General features: G+C 27.2%; 6 protein-coding genes and 1 long non-coding RNA gene across 8 annotated transcripts in view; 5 read left to right on the top strand and 2 right to left on the bottom strand.

Annotated features, from left to right (window-relative positions):
- The window catches only part of LOC112690188 (E3 ubiquitin-protein ligase TRIM9), a 41,473-nt gene extending 31,791 nt beyond the window's left edge, over positions 1–9,682 (bottom strand). Inside the window, exon 1 of one of the 2 annotated variants that reach the window (XM_025564141.1) lies at positions 8,645–9,682. In XM_025564141.1, coding sequence (XP_025419926.1) covers positions 8,645–9,439 — 795 coding nt within the window. In that variant the 5' untranslated portion in view covers positions 9,440–9,682. The remainder of the gene's footprint in view (positions 1–8,644) is intronic. The other variant, XM_025564140.1, reaches the window with a different exon arrangement.
- On the top strand, positions 9,596–10,552 carry LOC112690191. The gene is made up of 2 exons (XM_025564145.1): positions 9,596–9,869; positions 9,992–10,552. Exons 1-2 carry the CDS (start codon positions 9,619–9,621, stop codon positions 10,059–10,061), a joined length of 321 nt encoding a protein of 106 aa, XP_025419930.1. The 5' UTR covers positions 9,596–9,618; the 3' UTR covers positions 10,062–10,552.
- A 21-nt stretch (positions 10,553–10,573) lies between these two features.
- Positions 10,574–12,677, top strand: LOC112690189 (L-2-hydroxyglutarate dehydrogenase, mitochondrial). Its single transcript, XM_025564142.1, has 6 exons — positions 10,574–11,228; positions 11,284–11,457; positions 11,540–11,704; positions 11,808–11,917; positions 11,984–12,163; positions 12,224–12,677. The coding sequence occupies exons 1-6, from the start codon at positions 10,743–10,745 to the stop codon at positions 12,441–12,443; spliced, it is 1,335 nt and encodes a 444-aa protein (XP_025419927.1). The 5' UTR covers positions 10,574–10,742; the 3' UTR covers positions 12,444–12,677.
- A 1,829-nt stretch (positions 12,678–14,506) lies between these two features.
- On the top strand, positions 14,507–15,901 carry LOC112690192 (60S ribosomal protein L44). Its single transcript, XM_025564146.1, has 4 exons — positions 14,507–14,610; positions 15,377–15,550; positions 15,616–15,732; positions 15,811–15,901. Exons 1-4 carry the CDS (start codon positions 14,608–14,610, stop codon positions 15,829–15,831), a joined length of 315 nt encoding a protein of 104 aa, XP_025419931.1. The 5' UTR covers positions 14,507–14,607; the 3' UTR covers positions 15,832–15,901.
- A 1,267-nt stretch (positions 15,902–17,168) lies between these two features.
- LOC112690190 (WASH complex subunit 3) lies at positions 17,169–17,901 on the top strand. The gene is made up of 3 exons (XM_025564144.1): positions 17,169–17,202; positions 17,262–17,426; positions 17,481–17,901. The coding sequence occupies exons 1-3, from the start codon at positions 17,185–17,187 to the stop codon at positions 17,772–17,774; spliced, it is 477 nt and encodes a 158-aa protein (XP_025419929.1). The 5' UTR covers positions 17,169–17,184; the 3' UTR covers positions 17,775–17,901.
- A 1,445-nt stretch (positions 17,902–19,346) lies between these two features.
- On the bottom strand, positions 19,347–20,315 carry LOC112690187. Its single transcript, XR_003149181.1, has 3 exons — positions 20,107–20,315; positions 19,784–19,929; positions 19,347–19,720 (listed from the first exon to the last, which is right to left on the bottom strand). It is a non-coding gene; the product is annotated as an uncharacterized LOC112690187 (long non-coding RNA).
- Positions 20,316–20,427: 112 nt separating this feature from the next.
- On the top strand, positions 20,428–25,038 carry LOC112690185 (transportin-3). Its single transcript, XM_025564139.1, has 17 exons — positions 20,428–20,647; positions 20,711–20,914; positions 20,996–21,376; positions 21,449–21,612; positions 21,675–21,825; positions 22,018–22,164; positions 22,225–22,436; positions 22,502–22,647; positions 22,847–23,038; positions 23,096–23,196; positions 23,275–23,415; positions 23,487–23,627; positions 23,697–23,929; positions 23,998–24,154; positions 24,237–24,404; positions 24,469–24,581; positions 24,668–25,038. The coding sequence occupies exons 1-17, from the start codon at positions 20,528–20,530 to the stop codon at positions 24,726–24,728; spliced, it is 2,832 nt and encodes a 943-aa protein (XP_025419924.1). The 5' UTR covers positions 20,428–20,527; the 3' UTR covers positions 24,729–25,038.
- The last annotated feature ends 2,554 nt before the right edge of the window (positions 25,039–27,592 follow it).

Here is a 27,592-nt window from a genome sequence, read left to right as displayed (position 1 = left end):
GAGAGAAGGAAAAGAACTGAGGATGAATGAACGACGGCAGTGTGTGAAGAAGGGAAAAATTTTACCTTCATATCGTGGGTAGTATTTTCTCCTTCTCCCCATCTCGCAGCATAGTTCATGCAATATATATATATAAGCGTTCTACACTTCTACATACACAAAATACAATGATTTTGAACAAGAGACGCTACGCTACATATATTAACAGTATATAGGTGCTCTCGATTTTTTTTTTTTTTTTTTTGATACCACCTCCCAATCCATTACCCTATCAAGCGGAAAAATGTAAAAACGAGACACCTTGATCCAGAGACCGACTAAGATTATATGTAACACTCAGGCAAGACGGAACAAACACGATAAAGACTACTAAGTCACTTTCGTCTAGAAATTGATCGAATAGAAACGGTTTTTGTTTAGGTTTTTGGCGCGCACCCTTTTTCTTATCATATATAAGCGAACTTGTTTTAAACATATATCTCTGACGTTGGAAAGGCAATTAATTTTCAAAACGTTAAAATTGTTACATTTTGTTTCCAGCGCATTTTTCACTAACATTACTACGTATTATATAATTTTTTTGAAAGCTCAAAAACTTTTAAATCGTCGTAAAAATTAAATTTCTAAACATTCAAGGATTAAAACACAATAACATGCACAGTGGCATATATATGGGGAGCTTCGAGATGCTAGTTCCTCAAGATTTCTCAAAACCCTAGAAAAATATAAGTACTGAAAACTGAATCATTACGCGCTTAACTATTAAGTACTTATTACACAATTCATACATTTTTGAGAAAATTCCATATAGGTTATATAATAAATAGAATATTAAATAGATTTCTAGGTGAGAAATTATCTATGTCACAAGAAGGGGACTCGGATTGAATCAGATTTTATTTCTGCATCTAGCTATAGTAAAATCAGATTTTCACGGTAAACACAGATTTGAGAAAGAAAACGATTTATGTTCAACAAAATAAGACACATGTATATAGGACGGCGTACACGTAGCGACTGAATATTTTAAATACCGTGTTTTAATTTTGGTTAAAACGTCTCTGCACAAATAAAATGATTTATTAGTATTCATTGTATGACATAATATACATTAATGTTGACATGACATACATAATGTTATAAATTTTTTATTTTTAAATCTAGAAAATAAAATACTTAAATTCTATAATTTAAAAATATAATAACGTTTTCAAAGACGAAATAGACACGTTGAACAAATACGAAATAACGTTAAATGTAAAAGCTTGATTTAAAAAAGATTTGAATAGGGGTAATGTTATATAGAAGGTCATTCAAAACATTTTACCTTTATTCTTGATTTAATATAATTCTATCAAATGTACCTTATTCATAATTTTATATTCTACGTAACTATAACATGACGACTGCATTTTGGCTTTCTGCCATTTTAATGTTAGGTAAATTTAAAAAGAATACACACATAAATTGTTTAAAGAAAGATGTTTTTATCTTTATTTACATCAAACAACGTTAACTAAATAAGGTAGAAAATACGTTTTGAAATCTAAAAATAACTGTTAATATAATAAATAAATAAAAGCTTAAATCAACAAAGATTGGAGCATAATATTTTAAAAAGCATACAATTTTATTTTGAAACTTAAACCTTAATGTTTTCTTTAAAAATATTTTATATCAGTATCCTTTTTGAGTTGTAATCAAAACGAAAAAAATTGAATAATTATTTTTTAAGCAAATTTTAGTGCATTTAATGTTAAAATTACAGTAACTTCTAAATCAATTAAAATATCATCTATATTTTATACATTGACATATTATGCAAAATAACGTAATTATAACCAAGTTATAATAGCTAAAAGTAATTCTGGAAAGAATAGATGAAAATAAAGCTTAGTTATATCATTACTGTGACATTGTTATAATGGACAATAATATACGCAAAATTATAAAACGATACACATATTAAAGATTTCCATTTTACATTAAAAATGAAACAAAGTATAGTATAAATACGTATGCCAAACGAATAAACTATGTAAATAATTAAAACACTAAAAATATTTGATTACATGATTATTTTATACATAAGCTTTTCAATACACAAAAAGGTAAAGGCTAATTCAATCCTGGTATTTTTAAATGTAGTCATTCAACCACTATATATTGTTCAGTGACCTATTTTCAAAATCGAAGAAAACTTTCATGTCAATAAAGCCTAATTAATTATTATTCAATATTAACTTCCACGCAGCACACGCCAACGGTCTGTTAATTTATGCTTTGTATAACTTAACAAAACTCATACAAGTCCTTTTCATATTAATGCAATTTAATTTAGTCTCACAGATTCACCTCATTGTTTTACAATGTGAAAAGGACAGCATTTCATTCAAACTTTGACGCCCATATAAATATTTAAAGTTCGAGAAAACTTGGGTAGAAAAACTATAAATGTATAATGAAAATCATATCGATTAAATTATATTATAGAATATATAAATAAATTAATAATTATACATTTTCTTAAAGATTTATGGGTTAAAATGTGTAAAAATGATTACTCCAAACTTCTAGAGGAAATTAAAATAGTTACTTTTCGAAGTTATTAATTTTATAATTGTAATTGGAATTCGGATATGTAATTCAAATATAAATAGATCATTGATTAAACCAAGGATTAAACAAAAAATCGTAACATTTTTAATACTTAGCTCAAACTTAATAAAAGCCAACATTTTGAGCTCAAATAAATAAAAATTAATCGCAACACTTTTTAACTAAGTCTATAATTTTTCATTATTTATATTTATATATATTTGTTTTAAAAAAACAAAAATTTTAAATTGAAATTGAATTCAAATAGATTTCACTTAAAGCATATAATAAAAATCTATTAAACGTACAACTATTTAAACGAAACAACAATCTACAGAGAGAATAATAAAACTGAAGCAATTTGGGATCTTCTCTCTGTTATATCATTTTAGAGTAGTCATAATATAACTGATTTCAATATTGATTCGAATATGTATAAACTGTCTTTCAAATTATAAAATAAATATGGGAGAAATTACTTCCGACAAGCACCAGTTCGTTTGCCTTTACAGTGTTTAAATTTTGTTGGGAGATAATATTGAAAATGAAATCAAATATCCCCTTGGGGACTCAAACTATACGCGAATATTGCTTTTACGCCAGCCTTCAATCTCCCCCACGTTACCATTTCACTGTAGGTAAAGCTACTCGTAAAATAAAACCATCAAAACCCATTAAATCAGACGGGATAAATTTATCTTCTCATGTTATTGACTTGAATAATTTATATTACTACCGAGGGAAACTTGTCTTGTAAATAATAACAAAGATATTATATAATCCATCGAAAAACATAGGCGTTTATTTTTAATGCCATTAATAAATTCTAAAAATAAAATGTTTCAATTCTTTAACTTAATAAAAGACTGTGTACTTATGATATTAAAAAAATGAATGGAACCATAATTGAAATAAAATCACAAATAATTAGTTAAATAATTACTAAGGAAATAGGTGGTGTATTCAAATTCTGAAAAAAATAACAGATGGAAAATGTACAAATTATGTATTCAACTTATATAATTAATAGTATAAATTAAAATAATATACTTCATACAAAGTAGCATTAAATATATAATAGTCCAAACAATTTTTAAACATTATTAAGTTAACATAATATAGAAATATAAAACTTTAATCAACTTTTGGGAATAACTATTGGTCGAACTAAAAATATAAATAGATAATAAAATAGATAACCTAAGTAACACATATTTTCAAGCGTATTTCCCAAACATCCTTTTGTTAAATAACTACAACAAAAATAATTACTTAAGTCTACTATTTTATAAAATCTTTAAAAAAAATATTGCCACATAATCATATGAAGTAATACAGAATGAAATAAACTCATTATTAAATGTTTAACAACTATATAACTATATTGTATCGACTATCATACTACCATACTTTAAGTAGATAGTTTAATTATAATATTTAATTTTGTTGAGTTTACAGGATGATTGTAAGCAGTAAAAAAAAAATAAAAATTATCTTGATATTAAAGATATTAATAATCATAGTAAGAACACTAAATATTTGATTGATTGTGTAAGTAAACTCTAATCTATAGCACAAATTATAAAACAATGTAAAATGTTTCTTCAAAAAGTGCATGATGATGATATTCCAAATCCCATTCATTTTTTAACAATGAGTATTGAAATGATTTATTCTGTTAAAGAAAAGTCAACTATGTATATACAATCTACTTCTAATATTATATCTAAAGAATTTACTTCAGATAAATTATTTTCTACGAATGAAAAAGTAGTTGATAAATTATTAAACTATGACCCTGGTAGTTAAACAATAAAAATCGAATCTGCTTCACAACGTAATTATTTATTAAGTCTAGGACCTTACCAGCTTCTTGATTATACATTTCCAACTAATTATGACATAACTAAAGGAAAACAAAGACAATTAATTTAACAAATTTAATTTAATTCAATTTAATTCAAGTCAGTTTAAGGAATATCCTCGTTTGGAATATAGTATTTGTTGTGATACGGCATTCTGTTTTATTTGTTCTATTTTCCAAATGGACAAAACAGAGCACATGCTGAAAATAGTTTGACAGTGGATGAAGTTAAAAATTGGTCAAAAATGAAATCAAGGGGTAAAGGGAAACCCGAAAAATTAGAATTACATTTATCATCTAATGCACATAAATCAGCTTTAGTTGATTTTAGTTACTTCACTTTAAATTGCAATCATATTGATAAACTGCTAAATAAAGAAAACAGACAAACTGCATTAAAAATAAGTGCACAAAAACAATTTCATAAAGATGTCATTAAAATATTATTTAATGTAACACACACATTAGCACGACAAGAGTTATCATTCCGAAGAGACAGGAATAAAAATGATAGTAACTTTAATCAAATAATATTAATTCTCTTACTTTACTTCCCAACTATGAAAACTTGGTTAGAAGAAACAGCAGTTTGTCCATATCATATAACTTATATGAGTCATGATTCACAAAATGAATTTATTCATTTATTAGCAAATAACACAAAAAAAAAATTGTATTAGAAGTAAAGAAAGCTGAAATATATCCTGCTATGGCAGACATCACGCCTGATCTTTCAAATTATAACCAAATATCTGTATGTGTTCGATACATAGACACTAATTCAAAAGTATGGGAACAATTAATTGAAATAATAGAAACTCAAGATAAAACTGGAAAAGGTAATAACATTTTTTATATTTTTTCATAAGAAACTATCATTATGCGGATATTTTTAAAAAATAAATTTATGATTTCGAATATATTTAAATTAATAAAATGTTTTTGATATTTCTTTTTTAGGTATGGCAAATAAAATTTGTGAAATATTAACACAAAATGGATAACAACTTGGTAGTATAGCTTTTTAATCATATGATTTTGCTTTTAATATATCAGGCCGTGTATAAGGAACTCAAGCAATCTTTCTAAAATAATTGGTCATAATATACCATATATTCCATGTCAAGCACACCGTTTAAACACATTTGTGATGCCAATATTATTATTGCTGAATAATTTAACACAGAATCCTCATAAGTATTTGTTTCTTCAAGCACTAAGTGAGGTGTATATCTACAGAAAAGGTTGCTTGTGACTGAAGGGTCATTAAAACTTTACAATTTATCAAAGACCAGATGAACTGCAAGTGCCAAGGCCCTTAAAGCAGTTTATACTTCATATGAAATAATTGTATATGTTATAAATGAACTAACAACCGATAAAAACATAGACCAAAAACTAAAATTCAAGCTCTAGGGTTAGAAAAAAATTGTCCATCATTTGACTTCATTGTTAGTATGTACACAATGAAAACCATAGTATATCAAATGAAAACACTAACAGAACAATTGGAGGCTTCAGATCTCAATATCGTTTATGGTATTGTATCAATAGAATGTACAGTAAAATCATTAAATAAATCCGAAATGATACAGACTAATTAAATAAACTCATATCAAGTGCCAAAATATTTTCGTTGAAAATGGAAGTGGACCCAGTTGTTGATTTTCAGATCATAGGAAACGGTTGAACCCCAAGAAGATTGATTCCAATTCCAATACTCAATCTGATTTCACATTAGAATAATTTTATCAAAAAGAATTTAGTCAAATTTTAGATACTTTAATCAATTTGATGGCAGAAAATTTGAAGTCTTGTCTTTCTTCGGTGCAACCAATCTACCATATTTAATCAGTTCCATTAAAATCAACCTTTACATTAGAAGATATAAAGAAAGCTTTTTCTTTATTTCCTCCTGGTTCAGATATGTCTAAGGTTACTGATTTTGATGGAATTCTGTGTGAAATAAATATAATAAGACTTAACACAGATAATGATTCTAATAACACGTTAAAGTCAACTATGGAATCAAATAATAAGTTGAAAACTGTTATACTATTAACTAATGAATTATATCGCTTGGCATATACATCAACCGTTTCTACAACAACAAACGAAAAAGTATTCAGTATTTTTAAATTTGTAAAAAATAATTTGTGATCAATGACTGATGAATGATTAGACAATCTTATGGTACTAAACTCATCCAAGGATATTCTAGATAAGATTGACATAACAACAATGGTAGAATGTTGGGCAATCCTTAAAGCACGCTGTATAAATGTATAGTTGACAATTATTGTAAAAACATTATTATTATGATATTTTATAGAATATAAAATAGTATAGCATAAAATTGGTGGAATTATTAATTTTATTTTTTACTTTTTACTCCTTTTACTCTTGCTCCGGCTTTAAATTTTTTTTCGAGTATGCAATTTTGGTATGACATCCCCCCCATCAGATTTTTCTTGTGCCAGCCCTAGTGACTATTTGATTAATTTAAACGTCTATAATTAATTCTATTCTATAACAACTTAAATATATACATACAGTTACATGTACATAACTAAAGAGCTCTGTTAGACATTTTCTAAAAAAATTTAAATAATAATTATTAATACCGAAATTTAACATTGAACCTACTTTGATGGATAGCCCCTTTCATAAACAGCTATATTATTACCTTAAAAAATAAAATTCTTTGTAGGTAAATAGAATAACCAAATCAAGTTTAATTATTATAAATTATATTAGTCTTCCAGATAATCTTATAATATTACAGGAGTTATAATAGTTACTTAAAACATGTAAGTATTAAATTACTATAATATTATGTCACATATTGAGCAACAACAGATAAAGGTAACTGTCAAAGAAGTTGTTATTACTTTAGGTCTGGAATTAAAAAAACAATTTTAATAACAATAATAAAATATACTATCATATAAATATTGATACTTAATAAAATTAACCAAGTTGTAATTATAAACCTTCGATATTAAAATCTATTCCTCAATGGGTGTCTAATTGGTTACATATAAAAATTTGTAACAGTAAAAATATAGGTAGATACACTTGTGAACCATTATCATAACACAATCTGGAAACTATAGTTTAACAGAACCTACAATTTAGCAAATTTAATACAAATGTCTTATTTTTGATTTGACTAAAAATATATGAATCTATAAGTAGATGGGAGATGAATATATTTGAAATACTATAGGTATAGGTACTTATTTTATTGTATTAGTTCAGTCGCAAAATCAAAAAAAATTAAAATGCTAATTGTCAATTTAAAATATCATATTTTTATTTTTATTTTTGCTTCCAATATTCTGGCCCGCCAATTTTAAGTTCTATAAATTAGGTCTCTAGTTACTTTGAGTTGTCATCCCTAATATAGGGTATCATAGATTTAATACATCTTAATTTATGATTGATTCTTTTAGATACATAGTTTACAACCTATAATTCATATAGACATACAAATAACTTTAAATTATTAATAAATTATCACAAACATAAATGAAAATCATAGTCAAATGTACCAACTACATATTAATTTCAGTAACCAAAAAAAAAGGTTCATTCAAAAATACTAATATCAGTCAAAACTAAGACAAATTAAAAATTTTTTATACTTACATGATATTTGTATAGATTACTATTGAAATATCTACAACTACATAACCGTAAAACTACTTTCTTTAAAATAGCTAATCTCAGAAACTATGTGACCGATTAAATTGAATTTTTGCTTTTGTAGACAATTACCCATGGATTGTTTTAAGCCTTTTTTTTATTTTTTCAAAAACATACATAATAACTTTGTAAATATTACAATACGGAGAAAAGTATGGTGATACACAAAAATTTTATACCCAAGTGAAGCTAGGTAATTAAGCTATTATCATATAAAATGAATACTGGAATTAATACTTTTTTCTGAATTTTTATTTACAGTAACAAAAAATTCAAATATTAGAGCCAAATTAAATAATTATGTGAAATATATTTTTTGTAGTATACCTAACTAGACCTTATAATAAATTAAAATTGTATAATATAGATATTCAAATACTTATTACTTAGCATGCACACATAGATAATTCAAATTTTTCTGAACCAATACATTATAATTCAAAATGAAATAAATCAACTGATATGGATTATTACCTTCTGAGCTTTGCACATGGTATTAATGGCTTGGACATCGTGACTTGAATGTCTAGATTCATGCATACACACAGCACAAACTGGTGTTTTGCAGACCATACAATACATTGATAAGCATTCCTCTTCATGATCACTGCAGATTATATCTCTGTTCCTGATCTTGTTCCTGAGGGCTAATTTACCAGCCAAGGGTTCCAAAAGATTGTGTTTTGCCAAGGGACCCCTGGATGGATGACAATTCTCACGGCATGAATCACAGTACAGAACCTCACACTGTTCACACAACACTGTGGCATCGGCAGCTGGTTCTCTTTCACACAACTGACATTTGGGAACAATATGCCTGAGCTCACCATAGCGATCAACAATATTTCGCATAGTCCTGTACTTTGGCAAATTATGGGCACCGTTATCATCAAAGTAGACGGTCTTCTTGCAGGCTGGACATGACAGAGAGTAAGAGCCGGCACTAACTGGCGGGAATACAATGCCATTGATGTTCGGAGTTCCCACATAGCTATTGGGCCGACTGTTGCATACGACGCCGCTATCAGTCTCGCTGAGTATGGAAAGCTTGTCGGACTCCGAGTGGTGGTAGTCAGAGGACGACGAGTGCGACTCCGTGGTACTGCTACTGCTGGTCGTCGAATTACCACTGTTCTCCTGGGACGCGGACGGCTCTAGAGGACGCTGAGCATGCACCGCACAATTCAAGCATATAGCATGGTAACACGGTAAAAGCACGGGGTTGTTGAATAGCTGCTTGCACGCAATACAGTGCAATTCATCTTCCATGGTTAATATGATCGACGTTTCGTACTGAGAAACGAAAAAACCCGTACCGATATAAAGTCGAACACTTAATGAACGGAGTCGTTGAAGATTGTTTCCATAACGGACACTAGCTCTCGAGATCACAAAAACAAATTTTTAGAAAAAAAAATCACACGAACTACGGTGAGACGCGAGCGCGCATGAAGAAAAACTGCTACACTGTAGCGAACGACGTTCGAACAACACAAACTCACGCGAAACGGACAATAACTAAGTGGCTGTGGCCAGCGACAAGAACACAATTTTTGTTTACACATCACAAACGCGCCCTAGTGGTCGCATGCCACCACGATATCTATGCCGCGGAATTGCCGCGTACAGTGTCGCACGCCGGATTCGGTGAAAATGTCTCGCCCGAAAACGCTATCGAGAAAACTATGGAATTAAAGAGGTAAACGGGAAAAATTGAAGACAATTGTATATAACAAAATTAATCACCTTCTGAGCTAATGCGCTTAACACAAATATAATTAATTCAACCAACAATCATTATATATAATAATGATTTTACAGACTTGGAGATAAGTGGATAAGCAACAGTTGCGACTTTCGTTCGCGGTCACATTGTCGTCATCACCGATAAGCACATATGAACGACTAGATAACGTATATTAGTAATGTCTTGCTGCTAAGAATTGCCAAGCCCAACATAGAATAAAGATTTTCTCTTGCTTATCTACTTGTCGATGGGGATAAACTTTTAACTGCTGCAACTTGCAACTGTGTGGATTAGCCTTGATCGGAAGTCGAAAATGTGAAATTAATTTGAATGTAAAATATCACTCAAGTACACTATTTTATCGATTTTTAACAATGCCTTGGAACATTTTTTAATGAACCGTCATTGATAACAAATAAAACTCATATTTATTTTTATTTTATCGCTTGTTCTACACAAGTGCCCTTCACACGAGCTCGGCTTAAACATCTGAAAACTAATATATTTTTCATTATGATTCTTATCAAACTTAGTCCAAATAATGGCTAAATGTTATGCTAAATTTATAAATATTATCAAACCATAAAATTTAACAATATTAATAACCATTTATGAAAACTTAATTATATTTTTCACCCTTGTACCTTTTTTTTAGCAGATGTCACTAAAAAAAATTAAAACTACTTATTGTCTTTATTATTTTTAATAATTATCTTTCGTCATAACTCAAGATTTCAACATAAATTGAAAATAAGGAAAGGTATCATACATTATTTACACATTTTTATAAATTATTTTATTAGAAAAAACTATTTTAAATTTACAATGATAACAATCCCTAAAAATTCTACGAAAAACTTTAAATATTTTCCAATTATGTGTAATCGGTCTTATGGTAAATGTCTGAAAAATAGTTATGATGTCCTAGTTGTAGGAGGAGGTATTGTAGGTTTTGCTACTGCACGTGCTTTATTAACACGTAATAAAAATTTACAAGTAGCACTTGTAGAAAAAGAAGATGGGCCTTCCATTCATCAAAGTGGACATAACAGTGGGGTTATACATGCAGGTATATATTATAAACCAGGTACAATGAGAGCAAAAATGTGCATTGAAGGTTTATATAAGACATATGAATACTGTGCTAAAAACAGTATACCACACAAAAAATGTGGAAAACTTATCATTGCTACTGAAGAGTCTCAAATAAAAAGTTTGTACAACTTATACGAACGAGGATTAGAAAATGGTACTCCTGATATAAAAATGATTAATGGAAATGATATAAAAACTATTGAGCCTTATTGTAAAGTAAGTTTTATTTATAATAATATATACCATAATTTGTCCTGTTACATATTTGCAGGGTTTGCAAGCAATACATTCACCACATACTGGCATTGTAGATTGGGCTATAGTTACAAAACATTATGCATTAGATTTTGAAAAACTAGGAGGTGAAATAATTTACAACTTTAAAGTAAATTCTTTTGAAGAAAGTAAAAGTAACAGAGCACTTAAAATATCTTCTAGAAATAATGTACAGTAATTAATAGTCATTATTAAAAATAATAAACTAGTTAACATATTTACAAATTAATACATAAAATATATTTTTACAGACAGAAATATTAGCAGACTATGTTATAACTTGTGGTGGATTACAATCAGATAAATTATCATTAATGACTGGATGTAAAGCTGATCCATACATTTTACCAATTCGAGGCGAATACCTATTACTTAACAAAAAAAAATCATACCTTGTTAAGGGCAATATTTACCCAGTAATAAAAAGGCTTAATGTTTATTAAAATATTTATATATTATGTACATAATATCTATAGCTTAAAGAATATATTAATTGAATTTAATAATTTATTACTCTAGGTACCTGATCCCAGTTTACCATTTCTTGGTGTACATTTTACTCCAAGAATGGATGGCACAGTTTACCTTGGTCCAAATGCAGTTCTGGCTCTAAAACAAGAAGGATACAGGTTTTTACTGAATATAATTGAAATTTAAGAATATAGTATATATTATTTAAGGACATATATTTTTAGCTGGAATGACATAAGCATTTCAAATACGTTAAGACTATTAAAACTAGATGGTGTTCGAAAGCTTCTAGCAAAACATATTAAATTTGGTATAAATGAAACAATAAAGTCTTTATACCCAGCAAAACAACTGAAAGAAATACAAAAATATATTCCAGATATAAAACTAAATGATATTCAAAAGTAAAATTTAAAAACTATTTCTAAATGTATTTTTAATATGGATAATCATTTAAACTATAGAGGTCCTACTGGTGTTCGGGCTCAACCACTATGGGCTAATGGAACTATGGCAGAAGATTTGGTACTTGAGATTGCATCAGATGATCCAACAAATTTAGTAAAACATAGAATAATGCATTGCCGTAGTGCTCCATCACCTTCAGCTACATCATCATTACCAATTGGTGAAGTCATTGTTGACAAAATGTTATCAAAATACACAAAGTTAAATGATTTATAAAAAGAAACACTAAAAACAAAAATGAATTCATATTGCTAATTTAGGGAATATATACAATATATTGTACCTAAATATGTGTACTAAGAACCTAAATTCAACAATTAATTTAGTGTCTATAAGTTATGAATATAAATTTAAAATTTTAATCATAATCTAAACATTTCTATGTAAACTGATGTCAAGATTTCAAATCAATTTGAAATTAAGATTATGAAATACAATCAAATTCTATAATTTATTGTACTAGTCCTTGAAAAATATAATTTGTAGCTTTACTCTAACTTATGTTTGTAGGAAAAGTATTAGACATGATTACATTATTCTTACTTAATAATCAACATCATACCAATATAATAAATGTAATTACTGATGATATAATATATTATACAATACATAAGTTAGAAATTGAACTTGATGACTGATTTAAGCATTTGTTATGGGTACAACTGGCATTCAAACAAATATTTGACTAGAGGACTGATGGATGTAAAATAACTATCATAAATAAAATAACAGATACTGCTAAATAGTTATTCATTTTAATTAAGTATATTATAAATTATGATTCATTAAAAAGTTATGAGTAAAAGATTAAAAATGTCCATTGTTTGATGATTTCATTGAATCATTGGGATGACATTCTTTGAAAGTATAATCAGTCTTATATTATAGTTATTCTCATTATATTTCTAATTTAGGTAAGTAAATTAATTAATAAAGTTACCTGGAACACTTAAATTAAAAGCCATACCCGGCCATAAAACTGGTTTTTTAATTTGACAATAAGTGTCGAATTCAGTTTGTAGTTTTTTTTCAAGACACTCAATAACATTCACTTTTGAGCCATATAATTCTTTTGGACAAATTTCTTCAACAAAAGTTATCTTTGAAGATTCTATGAACAAAAAACATTTTAAAATTAAACAATATATACAAAAACAAAAAAGTATTATACATTTTAACTATACTGTTTGTATACAAAATAATTTGATTAAAGTTTTTAAAAATTAAATTGTCAACTTTTAAGTTATATTTTTGTATGAAACAACAATTAGAAAAGATGATTTATAGTTATTATAATTAAGTTTTTAATAAGTTCAAGAAAATACAAGCTATATTTGAAATGAAGACAATAATATAATTGAAACATAACCAGAATACAACATGAATAATAAAAAAAAGCTATATTATCATGCAAAACAAAATAAATGTAGTGCAACAGATTTAACAGAATTGAGAAATGAATATCTAGATATGTCTAAAACAAAGGAAAATAAAAACATGTGTATACCAGTTAAGAGATTAAAATACTGAAAAAAAATGTACATTAAGAAAATTATTTGCTTAAAATAAAATAAATTTATTACAAATATGATCACCATTTTCCAAACTCGATGAATCACAAAGTCCATACTCTTTGTCGACTTCCCTTTTTTCTCTTTCTAAAAACAATAAATAATATTATTATCACACCCATAAATGGACATATGTCAAAACAGTAAAAATTAACTAACTGTTAGAATTGTACAAACCTATTTTTGCTTGATGTTTCAATGTTTTTTTAGAAAACTTTAAATATTCCAAATCAATATCAACGCTATTATCAGAAGAATAACTGTCTATGTCATTTTCATACTGTTGGTCATCAAACTGTGTATGATGGTAAATTTCCTAAAAAATAAATCAGTATAAATAAATAAGAATACTTATATAAAATGGGCTGTAAAAATACTTGTGATTTCTATGTTTTATGATTTAAATTTCAACCAAGATAATTGAACAAAACATACCATCATTTGCGCATTCGACGGTACAGTCGGTTTCCTGTCATTCGTTCGCCTAGCACCTGAAATCCTGTAGCCCCAGCTGATTACATCTTCATAGTTTTTCCAAAAATGCAATAGATTCTGATCCATATTTCGACTTGCCGCTAAAAACCGGATTAATTTAAAAAAATATAAATATAGACTTATCGAATCCATTATCACATTTATCGTAAAAATCACATTTACTGAGTTTTTCTTCTAAGGTATTAATTTTCATAATATCTTTGAGATATTTGTTATCACCAATACGTTTGCTATTTGTTGTAGTCTCATCAAATCCCGTTCTATCCTTCTTCGTTCATCGTGTTGCTACATACTGTTGCCAACGATTTAGAAAAATGGTAAGTACATTTTCATCCATTTCCATCTTAATTCACACCAAAATCAACGACACCGTTATTGAACTAACACTATCTGTTGATTCTGTTTTTCATTTAATTCCTAAATTTCAATACGTTAATAGTAACGTCTAGTGTTATAACCTTCGTCTCCCGCAGCTTTTGTAAACTAGTCTTTGGGGCTTGTTTAGTTAATTACGCGCTCCAAGTTATCCGATTAAATTGATATAGGATTTAAAGACCCATTCACTGATGTTTTCTGGTATTATGACCATCATTTCTAAATGTTATGGCTCCTATATATACTCTATGAGGAACAATGCAAGACTTGATTTCTTATTTAATGTATATGTGTGAACTTGCAATTGTAGTTCAATAATAATTAATAATAGTGACATAAAATTTGAGATGTGGATTGAACTATTTTATGTTACCAATAACTGAACTCAAGAATCCCCTAAAATGAATAGTTATACTGTTACATTTATACTATCACATTATTAATTATTAATTACCATAACCATAACCTGTCTTGAATTAATTTTATTATTTCTTATACAACTATTGATTTTTTGATTTAGTTTTATTGTATTACTTATAAAATATAAAAAAAAACTGATGTGACAGGCCTTTAATTAAAAACGTATTTTGAGTTTAGCTTAACTTTTTTTGTTACTGTTAACTTAAGATATACCTTCTGTTATATAATATTGGCCTTTGAAAAGACAACAATTGCATTTTTTAGTTGCTTTGTAATTTTTGATTGAAGGTGAATGTACCTAAACAAAGACGTACATACTGCAAGAAATGCAAGGTACATAAGGTCCATAAAGTAACACAATACAAAAAGTCCAAGGAACGTCAAGCATCCCAGGGTCGTCGTCGTTATGACCGAAAACAAAGTGGATTTGGTGGTCAAACTAAGCCTATTTTCAGAAAGAAGGTATATAATATTTTTAATAATTATTTGGAATGTTAAGACTAAAAGTGTAAATTATTGTTGACAAGGCTAAAACAACTAAGAAAATTGTATTAAGAATGGAATGTTCCGAATGCAAATATCGTAAACAAATCCCGTTGAAACGTTGCAAACATTTTGAATTGGGAGGTGACAAGAAACGAAAGGTAAGAAAATTCAAAACAAATAAAATTTTTGAGTTTATATTTATATCATTAATTTAAAAAAAAAAATTAAATTTTCAGGGACAAATGATCCAGTTTTAAGCTGTACCTAACATTTTTTTTGTTACCTTTAAGATCAATATATAAATGCGTACTGCTAATTGCCTTTTTATTTCTTGTCTTTGTTATTACCTTTTATTCTATTTTTTACCTATTATACATCTATTTTAATGATGAATAAATACTTGAGCATCTTGTTTATTATGGTTTTCTTAAACATGAAACCTTTGAGTTAAGTATTATAATAATTAATATTATTAGATATTTCAGTTTTAAAATTTCAATTATTTATAATCTTATGGATGCTGAATCATTTGTTGAAACAATAACATAAAGTTTAACAATTCAGTGTTTTCTATATAATACAAATGAACATTTTTTTTTTTAATTGTGTTCACCTTAAATTGAAGATGATGAGCATGACAAATATACCTAATCTATTCAATACAATAAAAAAATTGAATGACATTGAATATTAAAGTGTATGTTACCTTATAACATGCTCATATCCTTAAAGTTGAATGAAAATTTTTAACATCCAACGTTTGACATGTATTTTATCATAAATAATTTAAATATTACTTAGTTAAATAAACAAACAAAATAATTTTTTCCAATATTAAATTACAACTAGCCACAAAGAGAATATTAGTTGCATAAGCGGATATCAGGTGGTCTTAGACCCCCCTATTATTTTAAAAGCCTGCCTAAAATCGAAATTGTTAGAAATTTTATTTGTTGTTTTTATAATTATCTGTTCATTTTTTTTTGAAAATCGTAAAATAAAAAATAATAAAAAACTATTTACAATAGTATTAACAATATAAATAACATAGTTTGGCTACTTGCGATAGAAGTTTCAGTGCAATGAAAAAAATAAAAACTTGGTTAAGGACATTGTTGATTTAAGATAGGTTCAGCAATCTTTCAATACTATTTATCGAAAAATATAAAAAAATAATGATATTTTGACTATCTTTGCTAATATAAATAGTTATTTGTCATTAAAAATAAAATATTGATTATTTTTAAATATACATTATTTAGTGTTTTTTTAATACAATTTAAACATATCTATATTTTTAATGGTAATAAGTTTTACTTGTGTGTGGGAGCGAAGCTACTACGGGTTATTTAACATTGAATCATTATAGCCTCCCCCCAAAAAAATTCAACCAAATGTCCACCTATGATTAATTGTACCATTGATTTTATAAGACATAAAATCAATGTGGTTGTACCTAATCTATTACAATATTTTTTATCAATGATAAGGTATACATTTCCTTATCATAAAAATTAAATTGATTTATATTTGGTTAAATTAATTTAAAGTTTTGAAGTAATATGTAGTTTTTATTTAACTTATTACTTTGTTTTTGGATTAATATAAAAATGGAAGAAAATAAAAATGTAAGTTATCCCTGTCTAATATTTTCTACATATTTATGCATTTATAAATACTGATTTAGGTTGCTCCAATGGAACAACGTCGCTTAGTTACATATATTAATCATTTCATTACATCCACGGTAATATTCTTAAATAATTTCATGGCCCATTGCGAAACTAAAATGATGAAATCTGAACAACGGTTACAACAAATTTCAGCTTCTCTATGTATATTAGAAACAAAGGTAATCTTATAAGGGTAAATAATATTACACCCTAAATTATAAAATATTTTTTAGTTAAATTCTGTTCCTGAACTTCAAGAATTAACAAATCAAAAAATATCAAATGTGGAACCTCTTATTAGACAACCAAAAGATATTATAAAAAATACTGAGGTGACCAATGAAAATAAAACTGGAGACAAAAATGTACCAGAACCAGTTGAATCAACTGTTGTAGATGAGATCTCTAAAGAATCAACTATAGATCCAGCCATATTAAAATACAGAAAAATGCTTCAATTTGGTGTGCCTAGAGGTGCTGTTGAATTAAAAATGGCACACGAGGGATTAGATCCAAAACTATTGTGATAATATAAATTGAAAGTATTTTTAATTTTACTTTTGTTTGTTATCTTTGTCATATAAACATTTATTTTTATATACTGAATTATTAAATTGATGAATCAAGCAAATTATACAGAACTGAAAATTTAAACTCAAATTTAAAAATATGTACCTATGTGTTATGTACTTTTTTAATATTAATAAAATCTGTATATAATTATTGATCATAGTAGACAATGATCAGTATTTGTGATATAAATTAAAATTATATATATATTATAAATTGAAGTTTTCGAAATATTAAATTTATAGTAAATACTTACATATTTTTCTTAATATGCTATAAAATATTAGCATTTCTGAATTATATTATCAAATTATAATTAGCTGATCTACTTTTTTGTACAATTATTAAACCTGCAAAACTATATGATTTATAATAGTTTCCAAATCAGCCCCAATAATATCATTTAATAGACTCAATTAATTGTTATTTATTATCTGAAATTTATCAAATTTTTTTATTTGACATGCGTTATCTCTAAATATTATATGAACACTAAACATAATATTCTAGTTTATATTTGTATAAATAATCAATATTAATCATTAAATTTGATATTTTATCATATAAGTTCATTATTAAAGCATTTAACTTAAGAAAATTCTGAGGCGAAAAGGTGTATTTTAAATTATAATTTTGGTCAAATTTCATGGTCCATTTATTTTTATTAAATAAAAGTGACAAAAACTGTAAATATTTTTCAAATAATAAATACTTATATTGAACATTAATTTTCATTACCTATATTTAATTGTAATGGTTTTTAATACTTATGAAATCGATCATAGATTGCATTTTTAAATTATAATCCATAGTTTACCAAGTGTTTTAAAGTGTATATTGTATACCGATGTTTCTCAACTACTATGTTGTGACACACTATGTTTCACGAGAATAGTCCAAGTGAGTCGTAAGTATTTTTAATGACAAAATGTAAATTTATATTTGATATAATGAAGCTCATCATAAAATACTATTTTATTAGGTAACTATTTTGTCGTGATGAAGTAGATTAAGTAATATATTTCAAATCATATGAATTAAAGAATTTTGTTTTAATTAAGTATAATTAAAACATATTAATTCATAAATAATTATATTATTAATTATTATATTGTATAAGCCATAAGTTATAATAATAAATTATTATTAATAAAAATAATTAATTTGACATTTTCTTTATTTTTTAATAGTGTATCGCTGTAAAATAAACGTTGAGAAACACTGCTATCCGCTAAATAGTTTTGAAACAATATTATATATTTGGACGAGAATTTATGTAACTTATTCAATTACGGTTACACAAAATATATATTATTTTTTAAAAATTATTTGTCCATAAATCACATAGTTATTTAATTGGCGATATTATTGTAATTTTCTTTCTACAATTATATCATTAAGTATGATCAGTTAATTATACTATTTAAATATGTAGTGTAGGTGTATATATATGTATTTTATTATATGTATTATATTATTATATTATTATATGTAGATTTCAGTAAAATTTTTACATCAGACACCGAAGAAATGTCAAACTTATTTGGTATTTCTTCTAATGCTTCAACTATAGACGGAAAAAGTTCTACAAAGTCATTGAGTGCTGTATATCTTTCAACCCATTGTTTAAAACACAATCATTTGAGTGATTTTGTTAAAGGGTTTAGGCTGCTGTTGGTAATTGCTTCCAAAAGAACATTATTAAATTTTGGGAAATCGAAAAAATTATTTATTTTTTCCACTATACCCATACAGATTTTAATGAATTGAACTTCACAAGCAGATGAAACTGATAAATTTCTTATCAGAGTTTGCACAAATTTAAATTTTTCTGACATATTTGCTGCTCCATTGTGGCCTTGGTCGCACATTCTAGTACAATCAATACCACAAGAGTTTAAACCTAGGAAATAATAATAATAATTATATTTGATTGTATATTAATATTAGATTAATGTAATAGTACCTTCAAGAACTGCAGACTACATCTTTACTGTTAAATTATGTATTTTTACATATTTCAATCTTTATTTCAATTTTTATCTCCTGAACCATTAATGTATCGAACACATAATGTAAGTTATTCTTCAAGTTATACATCTGTTGTTTCATCTGCCAACACAAAAAAACATTCAGCAGAATTTAACATGTTTACTAATTTTCCAAGTATTAAGTTTCCACTGATATTTATTATTTAATTTTAAATATTTGAACCAGGAATCAGAATTTAAAGGTCTTTTAAATAGTTTAAGTCATTTGCTTTAAATTTTAGAATGGCATGAAAATTACCGTCATTTATATATTTATTATTACCACCAGATTAATCTAAATAGTAAGAAAATACTAGCACACAAATATAGTCAAACACACTAGATTTAAAATATTAACATTCGAAATGCTTTGGTCCGAAGTCTCTGTGCCCACAAAGAGCAATTAATATTTTCAGAAAACGGTCTTTTGAAAAAAAATGAAATAAATCGGCGGGAAAATCCAACGGACAGTGTTGCATCGTGTATTCCATGTAATCTCGTTATCATTCGTTTCAGTTTATCACTAGTGAATATAAACATCAAACAAATGTTAGAAATTATATTTTCTAGTTTAAGATTTTATTTTACACCTTTTTTTTTTTTTTTGAATTTTCACCACGTTTTAAAATTTATTATGGGATTATTAAATACAACTTTTTAGATCCTTCCAGCTTGCCGTGATGGAAGAACCGCCTTCGATAGAAACCGTGTACGAAGCTATTTATGCTCTGTACAACCAAAACACCAACCCAGCCGAAAAGCAGCGAGCCTCCAGTTGGTTGAACGAAATGCAAAAATCGGTACGTGTCAACCGTTTTCTACATTAACTGACGATAAAGAGTACTCACGTTTGTTTACCATAGGTTTATGCGTGGAAGATAGCTGATGAACTGTTGGCCAGAAAGATGGATCTGAATTCTTGTTACCTAGCGGCCCAGACTATGCGGTCCAAACTACAAAATTCCTTTCATGAATTACCTCAAGATTCACACACATCATTACGTGATGCCCTACTGAACCATTTGTCAAAATTAGATGATACCACTGATGGTGTAATCGCTACACAAGTATTCTATTCCTTCATGTTAACCTTACCCATTTTATTGAATGTGTTTTGTGTCATTATTTAATTAGTTTTTGTGTTTTAGTTGTGTGTTGCATTGGCACATTTAGCTCTTCAAATGGGTTCATGGAAAAACGCTGCTGTAGACATTGCATCGCGATACAATTCGTTGAAAACGTGTTTTATACTAGAATTATTAACTGTATTACCTGAAGAAGTAAATTCTCGAACATTACGTTTAGGTGCAAATCGTCGCTCTGAAATTTATACAGAATTTAGTGAGAACTTGCCAGCCGTTAATCAACTTCTAGAATTATGCTTAACATCTGAACCAAATGATGAACGAATTAAAATACGATCATACAAATGCTTTGCATCATGGTTGAATATTAGAAGTGTATCAATGTCGCATGTATGGAATAGCAATGTTCTATCAAATGCCTTTAATGTGTTGTGTACTTTTGATGTAATATTTTATTTTATTTAATTTTTTTTATTTTTGTGGAAATATATTTCATACCGTTAACTATTATTTCAGGGATCTAATATGGTTCAAGAAGCAGCTGCAGATGCAGTGATAGCATTCTTGCAAACTCTAGAAGATAATAATAATCAAGATGAAATACAGCTTGAAATTTTAAATTCTGTGAGTAGATTGGAACAAGCCTATATGATGTCAGTTACCAATGAAGATTTAGATAGGTAGGTCATTTAATTTGATAAATATAAATTTATTCATGGTAATTTTTTTTTTTTTTTTTCAGAACTGTTAATTATTGTAGAATATTTACAGAGTTGGCTGAATCTTTAGTAATGACTATGATAAACAAAAGCCTAGGAGCTAATGGTCTTCCACATTTTTCAATTAAAGCATTAGAATTAGTTATTTTATGTGCCAACCATCATGATTATGAGGTAAATAGAAAATGTTTAAAACTATTTTCAAATTTAATTATTAACTAAATTATGTATTATTAACAAAACATTTAATACTATCAATTATATTATGTAATAATAGATTATAGTCAAATTAATTTCTAGTTTTTTTTTAATTTAAAAAAACCCAATATATAAAGTTTGTATAAAAATATTATTTCTTTTTTTTAGGTTTTATTAATAACTTTCAATCTCTGGTTTAGGCTATCTGAAGAATTGTACAAACTAAATAATAATACTCTAACTGAAATGTTTAAGCCTTATTTTGAGCAATTAATTGGTGCATTATATAAACACTGTATGATTGAAACCGATCGTGTAAGTTAATTAAAATTAAAATTTATCTTCAGTGAATTCTTGTAAAATGTTACATTATAGGAAGGTCTATTAGATGAAGGCGGTGAAGATTTTGCTGATTTCCGAATGAAATGTTCAGATTTAATTAAAGATGTAGTTTTTATAGTTAGCTCATCAGCCGTTTTTCAACAAATGTATATGCTCTTGCAAACAGCTTCTCTGTCAAATGCAACTTGGGATCAAATGGAAGCTGCTCTATTTATTATGCAAGCCATCGCTCGAAATATATTACCGTAAGTAACCATATATAAATAATTGTGAATCTTAAACAATTTAATTCATATTTGTAATTAATTAGACATGAAAATGAGGTGGTTCCTAAAGTGGTAGAAGCTATTCTCAATATGCCAGAAACCGTTCACATAAACATGAGATATACTTCAGTCATGCTGTTAGGAGAACTATGTGATTGGATTTCTCACGAACTTCATTCTGAGACTCTAGGTAAAAAATGATAAAAATAATTATCTATTTATATTTCAGTAATAATTTCTAATATAAAATTATTAATAATGTTTGATACTAATCTCTCCTTATTGAAAGTATTTTGTTTTTAATCTTATATATTGGGAACAAAAATGTTAACTTTGATTTATAGTGATTGAAACCTTATCTTTTAATTTTCTTATGTTTCTACTTTTAGAACCTATATTAAATTATCTGCAGTATTGTCTGCGTCAACAAAATCTTGCTGCAATCACTGCAAAGTCCTTACACAGTATTTGCACTACATGTCGACATCATATGGTCAAACATCTCAGTGGACTTCTAGAAATCCTTAAAGTTGTGGATATGTTAAATTTGCCCAATGATGTTGCAATTGGATTGTTAAAAGGTTTGTTTGATAAATTATCAATGAATTTTTCCTAATTTAATACTATGTTTGTTAAAGGTGTTGCTGTAATTGTGGCTGAAGTACCAGAGGAACATGTATACAAAGCAATAAAAGAAATTTGTTGGAGGCAGTTAAATCCATTATTGGCTCTAGCTGAGGTAAGTTTTTTCTGCGTTTAATAATTATTTAATAAATAAATATACAAAAAAAAAAAATTAATTAATTGTTGTATTAAGTCTACATCAGATACAACTATTCCTGAAACTAATACTCCTTCAGATCCAATTTATTGGTTAGATCGTTTGTCGGCAATTTTAAGACATTTAGTAACCAAGACACATTCTGAAAAAGATCAATGTGTAGTTGCTGTAGTTGAAGTATGAATTTGTTTTTTATATTTTCATTTGTTAAAATAAATTTTAATAATACATTATGTAATTTTTACAAGATGTGGCCATCCATGTCAAAAATATGTACTAGATACAAAACAGATGCACGTATTACTGAACATTTTTGCCGATGTCTTCGATTTATGATTAGATTGGTTAGCCGATCAACAGTTGCACTTTTAGCACCAGTTGCGCAACAAGTAAATAAGTTATATCAAGTTCCCTAATATATTTTTATCTAACACAATTTTATACTTTATTCTTTGTAGATAGCATTTTTATACAAAGAACACCATCACAGTTGTTATCTTTACATTGGTTCAATTATGGTAGACGAATATGGTTCCAAATTCGACAACCCACTTGTTATGTCGCAGTGCCATTCAATTCTATTAGAAATGATTGATGCATTTATTGAACCAGCATTCCGATTATTTAGCGAACAGGATGGACTCAGAAACTATCCAGATACTGTGGATGATTTTTTTCGGTTGGCATGCCGGTAAAAAATAATTCAATATCTAAGTATAAATATATTTGAGAAATTTATAATTTTTGTTTCTGTTATAGATTTATACAAAAACTTCCCATGCCTTTTCTTCAATCTCCTGTACTTGAAGTAATAATTAGATGTAGTATAACAGCTGTGTCATTAGATCACAAAGAAGCTAATGCATCTGTTATGAAATTCCTATTAGACTTATTAATATGTGGAAAATCAAAAAAAGTAATGATATGTTTTATATATATTTGTTAGATTTTAATTGATTATAGCATGTATTATAGCATAAATGTAATTCTCTTCACAGGACAATACTAACTATGAAGAGCGTAAACAATATGTTAGATCAATTGTTAATTCAATCGGTGAACAATTAGTAGACAATTTAATTCAAGCCAGTGTATTCTCGCTTCAAACATACATGTTGCCTGATGTAATTGATGTCATTATTGAACTAATGGCATATGATAAAGATGTATGTATTTACTTTAGAATGTAAATAAAAAATATTAATTATATATGTTAAATGTAATTTATAGCAAACATTAAGATGGTTAAATGGAGCTGTAGAAAAATTACCAAAAAAAAATTCTGCTGGTTTAGTTACAGCAACTAATGAACAGTGTTTACAATTTTTGAATTCTTTTCATTGGTAATTTATGTTAAACTTAAACATTTAGCATTACTAATTTGGTATATCTTTTAAGTATGATGGTAACTTGTCTTATTTTGTTTCAGCTATGAAAACGATGGAGAATTATGTCGTTCTTTACGAGAATTTTCAAGGTATTTCCGGTAGTGTTGACCCATGTAATTAATAAATTTCATTAATTTATATTTTTTCAATATTACTAAATTTTTGACCTCTTGCTGTTTAAAATATTTTGTTTTTAATTTGTAATGTTTCACCCAATTTTATTGTGCTTATAGTTATAAAAAAACTAAAAGTGTATGGTCAATGTTCGATCACTTCTAATTGCAGTATAGTAATTATACTAACTATTGTGAATAAATAAATGAGCACCTATTGAACATTTTTCACACGTTTGTTGTGTGAAGTTTATTCATTATTGAATGATGTACAAAAGGAGCTCTAATTTTTTTTTTTCTTTTTGTTTATTTTATTTATCAAACTAAATAATTAAGATCTTTAAGCATTAAGCGGGGTTCACACTACACCGTGACGTATATTTTACCAGACCATGTGCTTTAAAAATTTGTGATACCAATATATATCTTATGGTGATGCTATCAAATTTTGGTTACATATTTTCGCAGTTTTTTTATTAGATATGAAATATTTTCATAAGTTTCAATAAATAATAACTAATCAATATTAAATTATATAGTAGACAGTATGTATTATTTTATTATTAGGGCTCCGAACTTAATGCACTTAAAAAGTACTAAATATGCACGCACTTATGCGCTTAAAAAAGTACAAATATACTTCAAAAATATGCGCTTAATTTTTTTTTAACGCAAAAATGTTCAAAATAAAAATATTTTATTAAATATACTCGTACATAATAATACAAATCTTGTTAGTATTATAAGCTAATCATAATTTCTAGGTATAATTATATATGATAAAATAAAACAAAATAAATAACTTGAAATTTAAAATTTTCTTTCATAATGTTCCCATTAGATTTTTTATAGTGTCATGAAAATAATTTCAAGGTTACTTAGCAATAAATTGAATATCCCAATAAAATCATGCAAATCCAACGCCTTCCAAGCCCTTGGTTATTATGAATTATGTTATCGTAGAATAATAAATTATTACTATTGAAATCGGTAATCACACGCTCAAAAGTTGGATAAAATCAACTTCACGGTATCTTATGGTTAGTAAGGTAACTTGTGATTTATTATACGGTATACCTTGATGTAACAATATGGTTCAGCCAATCAGAGATAATTATTTTAGAAGACACGACACGGCACGTATAGTGTGAACCCGGCTTTTATCTTCCTCAGATATTGCTACAGTTATAGACATTTACAGCCATAACCCAAGGTTAATAGATAATATAAAGTAATTTAAAGCAACACTTTTTTTACCATATATTTACTATATAGTTAATAATTTTTTGGTGCATTTATGCATATTGTATATTTTTGAATTTATTAGAGCTATATAAGTCCTTAATAATTTTACTGGTCTACTTTTTGTTGTTTTGACTTTTCCCAGACCCATCATGGTTTTTCTAAAAACACGTATTGAGAGTTGTCGAGTTATTAATTTTATTTATAGACAGATGAGATAATATTGTTCAACGCACAAAATATTGAAACAGGTCACGGGGATGCCTGTCACCGACATCGGACATATTCATATTTCATTAATCGCTGTTTCTCAATGGTTGACAATCCAAACACGTTATATTTACTATTTATTATAAAAAATGCCTAAAGTAAGTATCCAGATAAGAAAACCTATAAAATAAACCCAATTAATTAATTAAGTAACTTGTAAGTTGTTAAATAAAATGTATTCATTATAATAAGTACTTTCAGAAAAAATTCTTATTTATTCAAAAAAATTCATTTAAAAATGCATATTTGGTGAATTTTTAAAGCTTCAAGTCCTCTGCCCTATTAATAAATATAGTAATATTCTCAATAGTTATACACATATCACACATATTCAGCACAAAGGTTTACTATAATAAGTAAGTACTATCATTTGAAATCAATTTTTATTTGGTAGTAAAATGTTATAAAAAAATACATTATTTAATTAACAATAATAAATAATATTAAAAAATCAGTATAAATTAAACATGGTTTATACATTATTGGTATATTATATAATCTATAAACTTTGTATATTGAAAATAATGGGAAATTAAAATACACTATATAGGTACTATTTACTATTTAACCATTGAGTATGTAGAAATTTCAATTAGGGGTCCGGACCCGAAAATCCCCCTTGGGTACGCTCCTGTAACGATCTGTAAATTATTTTTAAGTTTTTATTGAAGAAAAATTAGTTTAGCCCCTAGCCCTCATGGCCTCAACTCAAATACACCCTTGATTGACCACAACTGTGCCGTAATCACCCGTATTATCGGAATTGAGAAATGTTAATAGTTTAAGTGTAAATTGTTTTGATATTTTTATTAAAAAAACAATTGATTTAAATAATAGCAAAATATATCGGAAATATAATAAATGTGTATGTTGAAATATTTAACATTTCAGAATGTACACATTGTTATTCATGCAATAACAAAAGTACTGTTAAGGACATTTATCTTCTGTGTATGTCTCATTGAATAAATTTACAAATCAAACATTTAAAGGAAAACTGTAAAGGTTGTTACACACTATGTAAAGCCGCGTCCACACTATGTAACAAAACGGCGAACATAAGTTCTCGACAGTGTTCGTGTGTAACAAATCGGCGTACTTGTATCATACTTCTTTAACAAACCGGCGATCCACCGATTGTCGGTGTTTTGGCGAAACATCAAAGGCTGTTACACGATCACGTTACAATATGTTTGGACGCTCTGACGAACATAGCCGTGTAACATTATACATTTATCACATATGAACCTCCAGAGAGGATCTACTTATTCATAAATAGAAATATGGAAATGACATGTAACAGGTTACAGGCTTTAATATCTATTGTTACAGTTGTTCTGT

The sequence above is a fragment of the Sipha flava genome, unplaced genomic scaffold (assembly GCF_003268045.1).
Source record: "Sipha flava isolate LNK unplaced genomic scaffold, YSA_version1 492_pilon_pilon, whole genome shotgun sequence".
NCBI classification, from domain to species: domain Eukaryota; kingdom Metazoa; phylum Arthropoda; class Insecta; order Hemiptera; family Aphididae; genus Sipha; species Sipha flava.
This window is presented reverse-complemented; position numbering and strand designations above follow the sequence as displayed.

Excerpts from the sequence above, each read along its gene's own strand:
- LOC112690185 (XM_025564139.1), top strand. The coding sequence starts at position 20,528 with ATGGAAGAACCGCCTTCGATAGAAACCGTGTACGAAGCTATTTATGCT. Across the intron at positions 23,197-23,274 it reads CATTATTGGCTCTAGCTGAG|TCTACATCAGATACAACTAT; the intron begins GTAAGTTTTTTC and ends TGTTGTATTAAG. Across the intron at positions 23,628-23,696 it reads TAGCACCAGTTGCGCAACAA|ATAGCATTTTTATACAAAGA; the intron begins GTAAATAAGTTA and ends TATTCTTTGTAG.
- LOC112690189 (XM_025564142.1), top strand. The coding sequence starts at position 10,743 with ATGATAACAATCCCTAAAAATTCTACGAAAAACTTTAAATATTTTCCA. Across the intron at positions 11,229-11,283 it reads CTATTGAGCCTTATTGTAAA|GGTTTGCAAGCAATACATTC; the intron begins GTAAGTTTTATT and ends ACATATTTGCAG. Across the intron at positions 11,705-11,807 it reads TTAAGGGCAATATTTACCCA|GTACCTGATCCCAGTTTACC; the intron begins GTAATAAAAAGG and ends TTATTACTCTAG.
- LOC112690192 (XM_025564146.1), top strand. Across the intron at positions 15,551-15,615 it reads AGCCTATTTTCAGAAAGAAG|GCTAAAACAACTAAGAAAAT; the intron begins GTATATAATATT and ends ATTGTTGACAAG. Across the intron at positions 15,733-15,810 it reads GAGGTGACAAGAAACGAAAG|GGACAAATGATCCAGTTTTA; the intron begins GTAAGAAAATTC and ends TTAAATTTTCAG.
- LOC112690191 (XM_025564145.1), top strand. The coding sequence starts at position 9,619 with ATGAAGAAAAACTGCTACACTGTAGCGAACGACGTTCGAACAACACAA. Across the intron at positions 9,870-9,991 it reads AAAACTATGGAATTAAAGAG|ACTTGGAGATAAGTGGATAA; the intron begins GTAAACGGGAAA and ends ATGATTTTACAG.
- LOC112690190 (XM_025564144.1), top strand. Across the intron at positions 17,427-17,480 it reads TATGTATATTAGAAACAAAG|TTAAATTCTGTTCCTGAACT; the intron begins GTAATCTTATAA and ends AATATTTTTTAG.